Below are 18450 nucleotides of genomic sequence, written 5' to 3' on the forward strand. Positions count from 1 at the left end.
GATAATGTGTGGAAAGAAAATCACGTTAATGCCTCACTGCCAGAATTCACCTGTTTTATGGCCAAATGAATCCTTCCGAAACCATTTTCTTGAATTACTAACATAAGAATGGAAAAAAGTACACTATGAGAAACTATATTGCTAAACCATAGTATAGACTGTAATTAGGCGCTGCATCCTAGCCTGCATGCAACATGCTTCTCTAACCAATGAATTCAGTCTTGCTCAAATGAACGGAGTGCAACGAGAAAGAGCTTTTCTCGATAAGGTTTCGCAGCCCACTCAAAAACATTCGAATAATTAACAGAGATGCAGAGTTCTTTTTGATTTCACGGCAGGGTGCCAGAGGAGATGTAATCCACGGCCCACGCTGGCTCTTCATATGTCTGGACACACTCGCAGCATCTGCCTAAAGGGAGCTACGGAAAGCTACAACGTGGACGGCCAGGTAAGGACCTGAGCTTAGCTTCTTATGGATGGAATAGTTGTGCGACGACTTCGAGCACTGTGTAACGCCGCTCTGTCGCAAGACAAAATACAGGCTGAATCCGAGCTCCTCCAAAGAAATTTCGGAAGTCTTTCAGAGTTATTTTCTGACTATTTTGGTATAACGGACACGTGATCTCCAGAGCTTTGGTGAACAGTAATGATTTAGTTACGATTCATGTGATTTTTCACTGCAGGTCCCTTTTTATGCGAAAGAAGTCTGTAATATCCAACGATTCTAACACACAAGGATCCAGTTTGTCGTAGGCGCTTACGTACGACGGGATTTCCGAAAGTAAGTTACACATGTCGTCCCACGCTAAGACTACTGCACAACGAGAGTGGCGCACTGTCAGAAGAAAGTACGTGTTATGGCTTTCCTGAGGACACAGTTCTCCTGAGGTACGGATGAGAGGTGCACCACGCGTGCGAATGAAGTGTCGCAGCAGATGCAAACACACTACAAAGTCGGAGTACGCAGAACAGCACGATTCTTGTGGGCAGAACACCAAACTGCACACAGATTTACAATTAAGTTCTGGCGGTGCATAGACCATATGCAACGTCGTCTCCATCCGTGATGATAAGATGCCAACAATTTGATTAAGGTCGCAAAGATGTGAATGATCCTCATCGGGAAGTAACCTCATCTATATCTCACAACATGATGTCCAGGCTATCGAGGAACTGATTCGCAGAAATCACATATTTTACGATTGTACGACGATGAGAACGTTCATACAGCATTTCTAGAATGGCTCCACGACCAAGGAGTGGATTTACGTCGTCGAGGAACTGGACAACTGATAGAATGTTCCGATCCTCGTTTACAGAGACAGACAGGTACACGTGTCAGCTTGAAGTATAGCGCAGCATTAAATAAAAGTTATTGGGCCTGCTTTAATGTTGTGTAACTTACTTTTTGAAGTCCACTCGTAAAAATTTAAAAATAGTGCTATGTGGTTGCCATCGCAGCGGGAACATACCAGCTCCTGTATTACACTCTGTGAACCTATACTCGACGACGATGATGATGATAGCTTGTGGGGCACCCAACATCGTGGTCATCAGCGCCCGTACAAGTTCCCACCCTTTCTATTTCCAGTCTCGCCACGTCTCGAATGATGAAGACAACACAAACACCGAGCACCGAGCAGAGATAATCCCCGACCCGGCCGGGAATCGAGCACGGGACCCCGTGATCAAGGGGAGATAGTGCCACAGACATGATACGTGAATAGGAATCGCAATCATTAAAACAAAGGCGTTTTTCGTTGCGACCGGATCTTCTCATGAAATTTCATTCACCTGTTTTCTCCTCTGATTGCGAAAACATTCTGGTGGCATCTACTTACATAGGGAGAAATGATCATCTCGATAAAATAAGAGAAATCAGGGCTCGCACAGAAAAATTTAAGTGCTTGTTTTTTCCCGCGCGCCTTTCGAGAGTGGAACGGCAGAGAGTGCTTGAAAGTGGTGCATTGAACCCTCTGGCAGTCAACTGTGAATAGCAGACTAATCACGTAGATGTTGATGGACAGAAAATGCAAGACTGTAAACTTTGGCGGTCGATGGATGAATGTATGACGTTGCAGCGCAGTTTCACCGCGCTGCTTACACGTGTGGTAAACTGGGATCATGTCGATACCAGTGCATAGAGTCTTTTTGAATTTCATTCCGTGTACTCACTTGAACAGTAACTATGCCTCGCACACAGGCGCGTGAAATTATACGCACGTGTCAGCATTTGAGACTGGACGTTACTTGGGCTGAAAAAAGCCGGTTGGGATAATCGGCGAGTTGCTCGACATTTGAATAGGAACGATGCCACTATTCGACAAATTGGCAGGAATGGGTGAACGATGGCCGAACACAGCGTCAAGAAGTAAGCAGTCAACGGAGAGAGCCCCGGTTCATCATTACTATCGATCCGACGCACAACGTGTGCTTCAGTAACCACAAGGACCATTACGCTTTAGATACTATATCACACGAAAAACCCCTTGCAATAGCGACATATTTCGAATAACATTTATTACCAACGGATAGAAGGGTGAAGTGCTTCATGTCTACCCAAAAATAATCATAAAACGAAATTTGTTAACTGTTGTTGATTTATAATTAAAAACATACTTTTAAGAACGTACTGATACATAAGTAGAATCCAGAACTTGAAAATGTTTTCAGCACGCTCTTAGCAATACCAACGCGATTTCAGTAATGCGTACTGCCAAGAAGAGGCAGGGAGTACTTTTTGACGCTACAAAAATTTAAAATCTGCACATTTCGCTAAGTATTGTTGACTTTTACTCACAACATACTCTTTTAAAGAGACACTGATGTGTAAGTAGGGTCCTGGACATGAAAATATTGAATATGACAGTCATTGTGAAAGTCAAATCTACACTCCTGGAAATGGAAAAAAGAACACATTGACACCGGTGTGTCAGACCCACCATACTTGCTCCGGACACTGCGAGAGGGCTGTACAAGCAAAGATCACACGCACGGCACAGCGGACACACCAGGAACCGCGGTGTTGGCCGTCGAATGGCGCTAGCTGCGCAGCATTTGTGCACCGCCGCCGTCAGTGTCAGCCAGTTTGCCGTGGCATACGGAGCTCCATCGCAGTCTTTAACACTGGTAGCATGCCGCGACAGCGTGGACGTGAATCGTATGTGCAGTTGACGGACTTTGAGCGAGGGCGTATAGTGGGCATGCGGGAGGCCGGGTGGACGTACCGCCGCATTGCTCAACACGTGGGGCGTGAGGTCTCCACAGTACATCGATGTTGTCGCCAGTGGTCGGCGGAAGGTGCACGTGCCCGTCGATCTGGGACCGGACCGCAGCGACGCACGGATGCACGCCAAGACCGTAGGATCCTACGCAGTGCCGTAGGGGACCGCACCGCCACTTCCCAGCAAATTAGGGACACTGTTGCTCCTGGGGTATCGGCGAGGACCATTCGCAACCGTCTCCATGAAGCTGGGCTACGTTCCCGCACACCGTTAGGCCGTCTTCCGCTCACGCCCCAACATCGTGCAGCCCGCCTCCAGTGGTGTCGCGACAGGCGTGAATGGAGGGACGAATGGAGACGTGTCGTCTTCAGCGATGAGAGTCGCTTCTGCCTTGGTGCCAATGATGGTCGTATGCGTGTTTGGCGCCGTGCAGGTGAGCGCCACAATCAGGACTGCATACGACCGAGGCACACAGGGCCAACACCCGGCATCATGGTGTGGGGAGCGATCTCCTACACTGGCCGTACACCACTGGTGATCGTCGAGGGGACACTGAATAGTGCACGGTACATCCAAACCGTCATCGAACCCATCGTTCTACCATTCCTAGACCGGCAAGGGAACTTGCTGTTCCAACAGGACAATGCACGTCCGCATGTATCCCGTGCCACCCAACGTGCTCTAGAAGGTGTAAGTCAACTACCCTGGCCAGCAAGATCTCCGGATCTGTCCCCCATTGAGCATGTTTGGGACTGGATGAAGCGTCGTCTCACGTGGTCTGCACGTCCAGCACGAACGCTGGTCCAACTGAGGCGCCAGGTGGAAATGGCATGGCAAGCCGTTCCACAGGACTACATCCAGCATCTCTACGATCGTCTCCATGGGAGAATAGCAGCCTGCATTGCTGCGAAAGGTGGATATACACTGTACTAGTGCCGACATTGTGCATGCTCTGTTGCCTGTGTCTATGTGCCTGTGGTTCTGTCAGTGTGATCATGTGATGTATCTGACCCCAGGAATGTGTCAATAAAGTTTCCCCTTCCTGGGACAATGAATTCACGGTGTTCTTATTTCAATTTCCAGGAGTGTAATACCGAGACATTTATGGGTAAACGTTTAACTGGAAAATTTAAAACATTTATGGAATCTGGTAGAAGACTTCATTAAAAACGAATGTCTTTTTTTAAATCTTAAAATATGAAGTACCTGACTACACTAAAGGTATTCCAAAGGTGGGCACAACGTATCCTCCTCTCTCTCTCTCTCTCTCTCTCTCTCTCTCTCTCTCTCTCTCTCTCTCTCCCTCCCCCCCCCCCCACCTCCCCGTCTCCTTGGTATTTCGAGGGTTAATTCCCGGAACACGCCGTGCGGGCAATAAAGAAAGAAAAATCCCGAGTGGCACCTGCAATCGTTTTTGTATGACATACGAAACCTATTATCACCAAACGTAACATTGCAAAACTTGGCGGCTATGTTTCTAAATTATTGTCTTTAAATATGGGACGTCTTGCCCTGTCTATGTTGTATATATGGCGTTGAACGTGCGTACAACAACGACGCGGCAACACTGCCTTCCTGCATGGTCTCTGTTGTTAGTAATTTAGTTATTCTGACTCCAGTATGACAATCATTTTTGTTGCCACACGGTTCGAATGGTGCCCGCTACCCAGTGTTCATTCGAGATGTGCTGTCACACAATGGCGCCTCATTCCCCTGAACAACAGTTACTCTCATCGTTAGATTAGAAAGGGAGTTCTTGTCCAGTGGCAAGCACGATGTCCAGATATCACTCCTATGGATTTTTCTTATGCCGTTACGTTTGTGTATGAAATTCCAATAGAAATTCACGAGGAACTGGTTGATCTGGTTCCTGTTGCTGCTTTATAGTACAGGATACAATGGTTGAGAAAGTGCGGCAAAATTTTATTCGTTGTGGTAATGCTTGAAAAGAGATGACGAGTCGTCATTTCTAACAAACGGAACGATTTGAAGTTGCTGTGAGGTGTACATTACGCACGTTAATAAAAAGCTCAAGATTTATTTCCGATTACTGGTTCATTATCGCACAGTAGTGTTTACAATTTTCAACCATTTGTGCAATTTCGACCCTAAAGGTTTATTTCCATATGTAAGGGACCACTCTTGATCTATTTACTACGCTTTCCTGCCTTACAGCCCTTGCCACACAAGAAAGTGAGTGATCTGGTCTTGAGTGGTCGACTATACCATGCTCATGAACACCTGGTACATAAACTTGGAATAAGGGTCGCAACCGTGAGACAGGACAGTCCCATGCCTATTTGCTCATTAACATCGCAATTCCGAGTGAAGCGTATAATCGACAACCAAACGGAACGGAATACATATCGCAGACCTGGACACTTCATGTGTATAGCCTAGCTGCTAGGGGCAACGTGCTCTTGCCATGTACTTTGGTGCATTTGCGAAGTTCTTTGAGGAGTATCTATTGCATTTGCGTCCGTAAAATAGGATAGCATGTTATGCGCTGCGTCTCTAAAGGAAATAATGTGTATATGAACCAAAGTTACAACAGTATCAGAACTTTGTTTATAGGACAACATTTTACTTTTGCATAAAAACGAAAGTTTAAAAAAATTGTATTAGCGTATCGTTTCGGTATGCAGAGTTTTTCAGGAACTGTTCAGAAAAAAAATTGCTGCTTCATACTGAATTGGTTGTCTTTTCGTTATTGGGTATAATCATACAGATTCGTATCAAGATTTTGTAACGTCACATTTTAAAAAGAACACTCTTCTCTCCGTCATGTCTTATCACGGTGGCGCCTATTATTCTACCCCCTCCCCCCCTTTTTTGTAAAACGTACAGAACTCTGAGATGATATGTAATAAAATGGAAATTGCTGCTACAGTAGTTTAACGATATATTTATTGTAAACTATCAATTTTGCCTAGATTGCCATCTTGAGACTATCTGTGAAAATTATGTAACATTTTTATTTTATTATAATGTTGGTTAAAGATATTTTCCGGTATACAAATGTGGTATCTACCTCAGTGGTCGCTGTCCCCTTGTATTGTTTTATAACGTGGTGTAGGTTTAGGACTCTTATGCTAAAACTCGTTTGCTGTTTGCTGTTTGCTTTTGTTGTCAATGGTCCTTTCTTGTAATTTTTTATAATTTGACAGCTTATAGAATAAGACCTAAAACTACACCATTTTATAATAAAATAGAAGGTGACAGCGACCACTGATGATACATGGACCTAAGTACCAAATTTGCATGTCGGGAAATTTGATTAACCAATATTACAATAAAGAAAATGACGTGTAACTTTCGGAGGTGGCCTGAAGATGGCAGTCTAGCCGAAATGGATCCATCACAATAAATACACCATTACACAACTACAGCAGAAATCAGTTTTATTACATAATGTCTCTAAGAGGTACAGACTACGCTGCGGGCCAATTTGATTATAAATGTAAAGAACGACGTAATTTATAGATTGCCTCGTCACTGTTAATGTTCATTTACAGTCCAATTATTTTTAAATTTATAATTTTATACACTTTTATTCCTAGGGAAAATAGCTGCGTGATTTTTTCTAATGCACCATGCTTATAGAATTTTTCAGACTTTAACTTTCATTTTGATTGTAGAGTGAATGATATTCATGATTTTCATCAGAATTTATTTACAGAATATTGTATAGTCTTCTGTTTGGATAAATATTTCTGAAAAATTAATGAAATAATTGTTAGCGAAATTCTAAGAGCTTACATTAGTGCTAATGGAAAGTATTCACTATACATCATCTCTCACTGTAAACCTGGAAATGAAGGGAAGGGATGAAATTCTGTAGTAAATGGTAGCTGGAAACTAACAGAAAGAATACAACTCGGTGAACCCTTACAAGAAGAACGAAGTGTTTTCGCTCTGGCCTCGAGTTCTGCAGACACAGGCCGATGTTGAATGTGAAACCGGAGACCTTGTTTTCTTTTCTCTGCTCTTAATTACAGCCCTATTGCTTCTATTTTAATTAATAATTTATGCTGTATTATCAACTTACGAGGAGCAAATAAAATCTGTTTTTTATCCTACATTATATTAGGTTCAGTATACAGTAGCTGCCATAAACAGTAAGAGAGAATTTTCAAATTTTTAGTGTAATTTAAGCTGTCTCAAACTTACTAGTTACAGTGATATATTTTATTTAATTTAATTTCTAAAGGTGGCAGGGGTAAAATACAGGGAGCGAAAGGCTATTTACAATTTGTACAGAAACCAGATGGCAGTTATAAGAGTCAAGGGGCATGAAAGGGAAGCAGGGGTTGGGAAGGGAGTGAGACAGAGTTATAGCCTCTCTCCGATGTTATTCAATCTGTACTATGAGGAAGCAGTAAAGGAAACAAAAGAAAAATTCGGAGTAGTTATTAAAATATATGGAGAAGAAATAAAAACTTTGAGGTTCGCCGATGACATTGTAATTCTGTCAGAGACAGCAAAGGACTTGGAAGAGCCGCTGACCGGAATGGACAGTGCCTTGAAAGGAGGACTTAAGATGAACATCAACAAAAGCAAAACGAGGATAATGGAATGCAGTCGAATTAAGTCGGGTGATGCTGAGGGAATTAGATTAGGAAATGAGAAACTTAAAGTAGTAAAGGAGTTTTGCTATTTGGGGGAGCAAAATAACTGATGATGGTCGAAGTAGAGAGGGTATAAAATGTAGGCTGGCAATGACAAGGAAAGCGTTTCTGAAATAGAGAAATTTGTTAACATCGAGTATAGATTTAAGTGTCAGGAAGTCGTTTCTGAAAGTATTTGTATGGAGTGTAGCCATGTATGGAAGTGAAACATGGACGATTAATAGTTTGGACAAGAAGAGATTAGAAGCTTTCGAAATGTGGTGTACAGAAGAATGCTGAAGATTAGATGGGTAGATCACATAACTAATGAGGAGGTATTGAACAGAATTGGGGAGAAGAGGAGTTTGTGGCACAACTTGACTAGAAGAAGGGACCGGTTGGTAGGACATGTTCTGGGGCATCAAGGGATCACAAATTTAGCATTGGAGGGCAGCATGGAGGGTAAAAATTGTAGAGGGAGACCAAGAGATGAATACACTAAGCAGATTCAGAAGGATGTAGGTTGCAGTAAGTACTGGGAGATGAAGAGGCTTGCACAGGATAGAATAGCATGGAGAGCTGCATCAAACCAGTCTCAGGACTGAAGATCACAACAACGACAACGACGACGACGACAACATTTAATTTGTTGCATGCAATACTTTTTATCAATGTAGTTCATATAAGCAACATTTTTCAATAATGATTAATTTTTATTAAATTCTACGAAACTATAAAATTTGCTAAACCTGCATACGAAAAGGGTGGGTTTTACGGGAGGGTGGAAAGGAAGAGGAGCTTTGACAGTTCTTTAGAGGGTCACCTTGGTACGACTCTGGTTCTACGATCCACAGCTGAAGAAAATACAGTGACGGAAAAAATCGCGACACCAAGAAGGAGTTACGTGACATATACAAAACCTGATAGGCGCGTTTCTCTATCTGAAAGATTACGTCTGTTCAAATTTCGTTCCATTCGTGTACGAGTGGCGCTAGTAGCGCCATTATGAGGATGCAAATCAGGTTTGCTTTACACACACGCTGTAATGGTCGTAAGCGTTTGTTACCTATCAGATTCGGCGTGCTGAGTTCCTAGTCAAGAATGCTTTTAAGGCAAGGCATTATCAATACCTCACGAGTTTGAACGAGATAGTGTAATAAGGCTTCGAGAAGCTTGATGTTCCTTCTGCGATACTGCTTGGCGGGAATGTAGCCGCCGTCGGTGATTGCTGGCAGTGGTGGTCACGAGCATATACAGTCACAAAAAGACCGAGCTTTGGACGGCCACGTGGCACTACCGGGAGGGAAGATGATTGTGATCAGCCGTTGTGGCCGAGCGTTTCTAGGCGCCTCAGTTCGGAACCACGCTGCTGCTACGGTCGCAGGCTCGAATCCTGCCTCGGGCATGGATGTGTGCGCTGTCCTTAGGTTGGTTAGGTATAAGTGGTTTTAAGTCTAGGGGACAGATGACCTCAGATGTTAAGTCCCATAGTGCTCAGAGCCATTTGAACCATTTTTGATCAGTGTATTGATGTGGTGCATCATACTGTGTTTCCAGCAGCAAGTTGAGCAACGGTTGGCAACGCAGTGACAACGAAGTCTTACAAATCTGGTTTTTTTTTTTTTCAAGGGCAGCTCCGAGACATACGCCCTGTAGCACGCATTGCACTGACCCCAAACCACCGCCATTTGGTACTTCAGTAGTGTCAAGAGAGATCCCATTGGAGGGCAGGGTGGAGAACTGTTGCGTTTTCTGATGAAAATAGGTTCCGCCTCGGTGCCAGTGATGCCTGTGTGCTGGTTAAGAGGAGGCCAGTTGAGGATCGCCAACCAACCTGTCAGCATGCTAGACACACTGGCTTTACACCTGGAGTTATGGTTATTGTATGTCACTCTGGTGTTTCCACCTGTTGTGCTGCCATTCATGAACATAATTCCAGGGTTATTTTCCAACAGGATAACGCACGCCCACACACTTCTATTGTAAACCAACATGCTCTACAGAGTGTCGATATGTTGCCTTGGCCTGCTTGATCACTGGATCTGACTAATTAAACCTTTCGTGAGCCGTGGGAAACATGCTTCCCGCTACAATGAACTCACTCCTAGTCCCGTGGGATTCACAGTTCCCACCTCCGTACGGTGCTACCACCTAGTGAACGGTGTAGGGTACTACTTCCAATCGGAAGTTCCCGCAGTTTTTGCTGTACCTTCGCGCAGAGGCATTGTATAGCTGAGTGTTGCTCTGTAGAGGAGCCTTTTAGTGCTGTTTGCGTGACATTTTGTGATTTTTTGGCTCTGAGCACTATGCGACTTAACTTCTGAGGTCATCAGTCGCCTAGAACTTAGAACTAATTAAACCTAACTAACCTAAGGACATCACACACATCCATACCCGAGGCAGGATTCGAACCTGCGACCGTAGCGGTCGCTCGGCTCCAGACTGTAGCGCCCAGAACCGCACGGCTACTCCGGCCGGCTGTGATTTTTTTCCTCAAAGCTGTAGTATAAGGTAAATACTTTTGATTTGCCTAAATTTATGAAGGAAAACGTAAAATTGGAACGAGGAGAATTCCAGTTTGAAACAAAAGGAACCATTTGTGCAGTAAAAGGGGTGGATAACCGTCCAGTCACTTTCCTGCCCTCAATTCATGACCCATGAGAAACAGACACAGTGAAAAGGAAAAACATGGATGGTACCAGTACAGAGATTTCTTGTCCTGAAGTTGTGGCAGAATACAACAAAATAATGGGTGGTGTCGATAAGTTTGATCAATTACGAGAAAGGTGTGCCATTGGCAGACGTTCTGTAAAATGGTGGCACAGAATATTTTATTTACTGGTGGACGTTGCTGCAGTGAACAGTTTTATCCTGTGGAAAATAAGTAAAAGAGAAAGTGGACAGCATGATCAGCTCACATACAGAATCCATCTAGCCAGACAATTGATCACTGGCTTCTCGTCGCAAAAAAGGCGTGGACAAAAACCTGTCTTTCTGTCAAAAAGGGGTAAAGTACCTGAAGATTTTCGTCATGTGGCTGTAGGGGAGCATCAACCCATTTTGAGAGAAACCTACTGGACGTGCCGTCATTGTAGTACTAATGCTGCGGAAAAGAGCACTGGCTGTGTTTGTACATATTGTCAAATACCACTTTGCATAGACCCATGTTTCAGCAAATTCCATGGCAAGTAATTGTGAACAATCCTTGTTACAAGGGAAGTAAATTTATCAAATAAATATGACATATATTGAAAAAGTTGTTTTTGTCATTTAACTCCAAAGAAGGGCAGTGGGAAGAATACTTCCCACCTTGTTGTGTGACCTCACTTTCACAGTTGGAGCAAATTTGATATTTTGCATGATAAATATACCTATCTGTTAACTACTAACTGCTCTCCACTCATTAAAAAAACCTGCTCAATAATTTTGCCCACGACAGGGTTAAGCACAATGGGACTTCATGTTATTGGCTGTGGTACTCTAATGGTGGACGGCAGTTCTGGAGAAGGCGTGCGCGCGCTCACCTCGACCAGCAGCTTGGCGCACTTGACGTCGGTGACGAGCGGCACCGAGTAGTCGACGGCGAGCCGGCGCGTGCGGTAGCCGTGCGTCATGAAGGAGGAGACGCGGCGCGCGCCGCCGTTGCGCATCGGAAGGTTGATCACCAGGTCGAAGTGCTTGCGCGCCAGGAAGTCCGACAGCCGGTTCAGCTCGCCGCCCGACGAGTCTATGTCCTCGAACGTCCACTGCACCATCTCCACCTGCGGCAGACAACAGACGTCACGTGCTTGAGAAGATGTACACTGCACTCGATCTGTATTGTGCGGCAGAGTAAAACGTACAAGGTCGGTTGGTTGGTTGGTTTGGGGAAAGAGACCAGACAGCGTGGTCATCGGTCTCATCGGATTAGGGAAGGATGGGGAAGGAAGTCGGCCGTGCCCTTCCAAAGGAACCATCCCGGCATTTGCCTGGAGTGATTTAGCGAAATCACGAAAAACCTAAATCAGGATGGCCGGACGCGGGATTGAACCGTCGTCCTCCCGAATGAAAACGTACAAGAATCGACGAAATGGGAAAAGAATCGCCAAAGCGTCGATTCCTCAGTTACTGTCTCGAGACCGTTAATGCTACGGTTTGACATCAGCTTTCATCCAAATACAAGTAACATGTCTCAAAGGACATATCGCCTCTTTCTTGCTAACCGTTTTTTTGCTGTTACTTTCATTTCAGTTCCCCTCAAGACGAGTGGGATCGCAATGGATAAAAAGCCTCTGGTCAGCCAAAGGTTACACATATTTAAAAGATGATTAAGATACATAGAGATAGATAAGAATAAATGATGTTTTAAAACATGCACTGGTGGACGTTATTTACCATTTTCATAGAAGTACAGGAGACAAATTTTTTACGGTTCTTACCTTAATCAGTGAAACTGTCTTGTCTGTCTGTCTGTCTGTCTGTCCACCTGCTAAAAGTAATTTTTCTCAGGAACTGGTACATGTATCAAATTGAAATTTATGTCACATACTTCCCCCAATGAACCAAGGACCTTGCCGTTGGTGGGGAGGCTTGCGTGCCTCGGCGATACAGATAGCCGTACCGTAGGTGCAACCACAACGGAGGGGTATCTGTTGAGAGGACAGAAAAACGTGTGGTTCCTGAAGAGGAGCAGCAGCCTTTTCAGTAGTTGCAGGGGCAACAGTCTGGATGATTGACTGATCTGGCCTTTTAACACTAACCAAAACGGCCTTGCTGTGCTGGTACTGCGAACGGCTGAAAGCAAGGGGAAACTAAAGCCGTAATTTTTCCCGAGGGCATGCAGCTTTACTGTATGGCATGGAGAGCTGCATCAAACCAGTCTCTGGACAGAACAGAACAACAACAACAACAACAACAACAACAACAACAACAACAGCAGCAACAACAACAACGTCTATGGCCCTTGGCCGTATAATGAACGTTAGCTTTTAAGTCAGTTCAATCAAAAGGTACGGCCATTTAAGTCACATTTTGGTTCCTGCATACCCGCTCACCAAAACCTATGGGGTACTTCCCCTTGATATGGAATGATTAAATTTGGCGAGAAACAAGGTTTCACAATACAAGTAATGGGAAAAAACTCAGAAAATTGTTAATATGCAATTGTATTACACCAAAAGAATTTCTTTTGTCATTTGTTATCCGACTTCAAACTTCTAGTTAAATCACTCAATAGTTCTGCATTCAGTCTGACAGCGTCGCATCGGTAAAAGTCAAACATCAGGCAAGGAATGACTGTTGCTCGTAAGACGCGTTTCGGAATTTATCAATCGTCAGATATCTAGGAAGTATTATTGCACATAGATATGGTGTTTCATGTTGTATGAGAAACCAACACTGCCAAATTAGTCTGCGAAAACCTTGGAGTCCCTGGATCGATATTTGACCGGTATCCGTGTCAACAACAGACAAAAATGGTCGATATTATCTGTTCCCGAAATGGATGAACTGTCTATATACATAAATTAAATGTGTACGGGAACATTAATGCGCGAGTCCATCTAGCACCTGGCCAATTTTTGTTTAAACACATTGGTGGAAAATATTCGTATTGGTTTCTAAAATTCTACTGATGATTTTGTATTATAGTTAAAATATAGGCACCGATGATAATGTGAATGATGCGATGCTCTAATGGTGATGCTGGTGACACATGAAAATGATACTGCTAATGAAGAAGATGGAATGGTGAGTATGACTCTGGGGCTGTGTAGAACCGCATATAGACACTAGAAGTCAGCAGTGTGGAGGAAGGGTGAAGGAGAAAATGGAAAGATGCTAGTGTTAGAACAGAGGGTATATCTCGAGACGGGTTTCGTCATTCGGGAGATGGAGCTGGTTGAAATTCCGACGGGAGTGGTTGATAGCGCACATATGTGCACTGAAGGTGGTACATGGATGTAGTGGCACAGCTGGGTACCTGGAATGGGGATTAGTGGGTTAGATATTGGGTGTCGGGACTGAATTTTGCTAGTAATGTATCGGATCCGAAGGTGGTCAAGGAAGAGAAGCATGTGTGGTAAATGAATGAGTTGGTACAGGATGGGATTTCGGGCCGGTAAGTGGATGTAGAAGGGGAGGCGCAGTGCATGAGGTTTGTAGAATTTAGGCGGAGATACAGGAAAATTTGGCATATTTGATAGTGTGGGTGAGCGATTTACAGAAAAGTATCGTGGTAGAAGGCTGTAGATCCCAGGTGCGGTCTGCCAGTAGCTTAAGTCAGTTTTGGGCTTTGTGTTGGATGGTAAGGAGGTGAACATTTCATCTTAGTCTCCTGCCAAGGATTAGTCCTAAATGCTTTAATGTGTTACTCAGAGGGATGGGTTGGTTGTTGATGGAAGGATGATAATTTTCTATCTTTTTGTAGATGCGGGGAAACTGAAGTTCCCAGCCACAGTTTCCGTCCGTATGTTCAGCCTGATCTCACGAACTATGTCGGAAATTTGATGCAGTTTTCACTAATAGGTAGACTGATTCGTGTGTATAATTTATAAGAACTTTGCGCAAATTAGCGAACTAAGATGAGTTAAAGTCCCTGAAAGTAACGCCGTTGCCATCTAGCAGTGAATGGCAGTTAGGCCGCCCAACTGCACCACCAGGCCGCCATAAGCTATAGCTATCGGTGGGCCGGCGCAAGCTACTTTAGACTTTCTCAGCGGATCAGGACGTATCAGATATTTAGTAGGGCGAACCAGGTGGTGCAGCAGCTTCCAGCTCCAATTACTGCCACGAGATGTCACTCAAAACACCATTTATAGCCGGCCGTTGTGACTGGGCGGTTGTAGGCGCTTCAGTCTGGAACCGCGCGACCGCTACGGTAGCAGGTTCGAATCCTGCCTCGGGTATGGATGTGTGTGATGTCCTTAGGTTAGTTAGGTTTAAGTAGTTCCAAGTTCTAGGGGACTGATGACGTCAGATGTTAAGTCCCATAGTGCTCAGAGCCATTTGAACGCCATTTATATGGGTAACGGAAAACATTCATCTCTCCCGATAACTTTTCTGCTATCGTTGCTTAAATCGTTGAAGTTATATGGAGGTAGTGATATTCAGTTACCTAACGTTGCTTCTGAATCTTAATCATAATTCTACGCCGTGAACTGTAAACAAAATTACCAATGTGCCAGACAAGTCATCTAGTTGTAGATACTTAGTGTTACACACGTGAAGCTGGCGAAGCTCGCTTGTTAATCTGTAACTGACACTATAAATTCTGATTTAAGCTACACCAGAAGGTTCAACACATGTCCATAAATGGCATCACATCTCACGGATTGACTGTTCAATTCAAATGATCTAAGTGTTTTAACTGATTGTGTACTAGTGAACTGTCCTAGGCCTCGCAAAGGTAGCAATAGCGCGCAGTTCCTAGTGAGATAACCCGATGTGTTGCAGTAATCAGTATGACAAGCAACAAGACACTGCATGTCGCAATAACGATGTGCATGGCACTTCGCTGCCAGCCTCGTCGTGGACAACTTCCAAATATGCCAAGTATTTACGCGATCCTGGGTAGAGCTACGGCTCTCCTTACAGCGTTAAAAACAATTTCCATACGTTAGTTAAATTTCATACATAGCATTACACTACCTAAAGTGCACCAAACGTAAAGTGCACCAAACGCAAAGTGCACCAAACGCAAAGTGCACCAAACGCAAAGTGCACCAAACGCAAAGTGCACCAAACGCAAAGTGCACCAAACGCAAAGTGCACCAAACGCAAAGTGCACCAAACGCAAAGTGCACCAAACGCAAAGTGCACCAAACGCAAAGTGCACCAAACGCAAAGTGCACCAAACGCAAAGTGCACCAAACGCAAAGTGCACCAAAGGCAAAGTGTACCAAACGCAAAGTGCACCAAACGCAAAGTGCACCAAACGCAAAGTGCACCAAACGCAAAGTGCACCAAACGCAAAGTGCACCAAACGCAAAGTGCACCAAACGCAAAGTGCACCAAACGCAAAGTGCACCAAACGCAAAGTGCACCAAACGCAAAGTGCACCAAACGCAAAGTGCACCAAACGCAAAGTGCACCAAACGCAAAGTGCACCAAACGCAAAGTGCACCAAACGCAAAGTGCACCAAACGCAAAGTGCACCAAACGCAAAGTGCACCAAACGCAAAGTGCACCAAACGCAAAGTGCACCAAACGCAAAGTGCACCAAACGCAAAGTGGCCAGTGACTACATTTTTATTGCAAGCTTTTTAAACATTCGCTGTTTTTTTACTTAATTTCCCATCTCACAATAAGTGTGCTAATAGCAAGAAGAAAAAGTTCATTATCGAGCTGTGATATGAAACTATAAAAGCAAAAAATCCATGTTTTTTTTCCGAATAGCTTCCCCAAAACCATTTGAGAAAGACTGTATGCATAAATCCCCCTCCCTCACCCCAAAGAAGGAGTTTTTACTTCTCGTGTAAGAAATTAAAAGTTTTACTGAGAACCTAGCTACATAGACAGCTGTAACATTGCTTCATCTGCATGAAACAATATTTTTTAGGCACATGAGATGACTTGAAATTTCCCTCGCCGTGTATCGTACGAAACTGTTGCATGGAGAGAGCAGCAATCCTTGTTGCGCCAGCATGAACGACAGAGATGTGTGTTGGCGCATCGCGTATCGTATCACTACAGTGAGAACCGCGCCAAAGTATTTACAGTCGGACGACTTGTGTGGAGCAGAGGTAATAAATTACATACCCAAAAACGTTCATCATGATCATCCTGTCAAATAGTGAAAACCGTGTGCGTGCATGCGTGCGAGCGCGCGCGTGTCAAAAAAAAAAAAACAACTTTTTTTGAATATTTGTTTGAAAATTATCTAGTTGTGAAGAGAGAAAAGCGCTGCCAGTGCTAGAAACTCTGGTACCTCTGCATAGAAAGTAGAGTTCGAAAGAGAGTGACTGAAAACGGCGGACCACAACCCAAAGCCAATATGCAGTACCGAAGCCAATACTTTTACAGGCATAGTAAGTGCGTTCGTACAATGGCAGTGGCAGTTGACGGGACTGGGCACAGAGATTGTAAGTGCATACTTTGTTGCTGGTGGAAGTGGTGGGGGGGGGGGGGAGGGGAGGGGAGGGAGGGAGGGGGAGAGGGAGAGAGAGAGAGAGAGAGAGAGAGAGAGAGAGAGAGAGAGACAAGACATATCCAATATGGCGGCAGGGACCTATCTATAACTGGATCTTATCACCCCGACAACTACAAAATATTTTAAAGATTCTAATAGGTTTTTTATTATTTTCAACGAAGGACGTTTTCACGAAAATAATAAAAATTGGCAAACTACCCGGGAATCTGCTTACCTATCAACATTTTCCTTGCGAGCGACCATAGCATCCGGTAAGTGTATATCCTCCACGAAATGAAAATGCCAAGGAAGTAAATTTAGTTCTGCTGTCAAACATCGGAGGATTGCGTCCAAATGTGTTGCTGTACAGCCTACAAATGTGTAAGTGTATACACTGAAAGGTGGGAGAGGGGGGGGGGGAGATAGCGGGGCAGAATGTGTGTCGCCTGCCTGCTGTAATGGTCATCTTCGTGAAAACAACGGTTGTGTTCACAGTAACTGTCTGACATACGTCTGCAGGATGCAATGAATGATACCATCCTCTCCCCCCACCCCACCCAAATATAATCGCGACGGATGAATTTTACAGTACCATTTTGACCCGGACTTCAACCAAGCACTAAGGAAAATAGCATAATGGGAAAATCTCGCGTTTACAAGGAAGAAGGCGTAGTCTCACATTCCTGCCACGATAAAGATGCATTTCTGCAAGATTACTCGTCGAAGGGCAAGCCGCGGAAGGTTGAGCAACCTTATCTTCCATGACAGTGAACCTCAGTCTGTTGTAAAATATTTCATGTTAACGGTAAAATCGTTTGCTGTTTCAGCGCTGATGCCTACTTCGTGTGGAAACCTATTCGTGTGGTGCGACCCCACTTCTACAACTGACTGACTGACTGACTTACTTACTTACTTACTTAAGAGGTAGAGAGAGGAGGTGAGGGGCTAACTGACCAATTGCAACATCTGAATGATGAAATATCCGATGGCAAATTGAGGAAGGAGTAGGCAATACTCGCTTCTAGTGTTGTTAAGTACGCAATACATTGTAATTTTTATAATTTTACTATGTATCCTTCCATGTGTATTATTAATCATTATTTGACATCATTTGAAGTAATTTAATGTCCTGCAGAAGACGAAGTTCCTCATCTCATTTCTTACGCAAAATTACGATTCCGTTCGAACTGAAACTTCATGTAAACATTTCTACCAACAGTCAGTTCGATAATTTGAAATCAAGGAAGCCGTTAAGTTGATTATGTAATGGAATTTGTGTAAAAGACATAGAATTTGGAAATAGAACTTTCTGGAAAACATTGCTAACGACATAGCCAACCGTTAAAAACGTAAGCTGTTTAAATATAGCTTTAACCCTATTTTAGACACGCATTAACGTATGAACCGATAGTATTTCGATACTGGAACTTCTGTAAATGGCAGCAACAAATTTGATAAATCAGTTGTTTCCAAAACCTATGTTTTTTTATTGTTAAAAATAAATGCATACTAC

The 18450-nt window shown here is 43.9% G+C and overlaps 1 protein-coding gene across 1 annotated transcript in view; it reads right to left on the minus strand.

Annotated features, from left to right (window-relative positions):
* Positions 1-18450, minus strand: part of LOC124606307 (CAD protein) — a 545680-nt gene that overhangs the window by 109423 nt on the left and 417807 nt on the right. Inside the window, exon 20 of the mRNA XM_047138292.1 lies at positions 11356-11592. Within this exon, the coding sequence (XP_046994248.1) occupies positions 11356-11592 (237 nt within the window). The remainder of the gene's footprint in view (positions 1-11355; positions 11593-18450) is intronic.

This window comes from Schistocerca americana, chromosome 1, assembly GCF_021461395.2.
Source record: "Schistocerca americana isolate TAMUIC-IGC-003095 chromosome 1, iqSchAmer2.1, whole genome shotgun sequence".
Classification (NCBI taxonomy): Eukaryota; Metazoa; Arthropoda; class Insecta; order Orthoptera; family Acrididae; genus Schistocerca; species Schistocerca americana.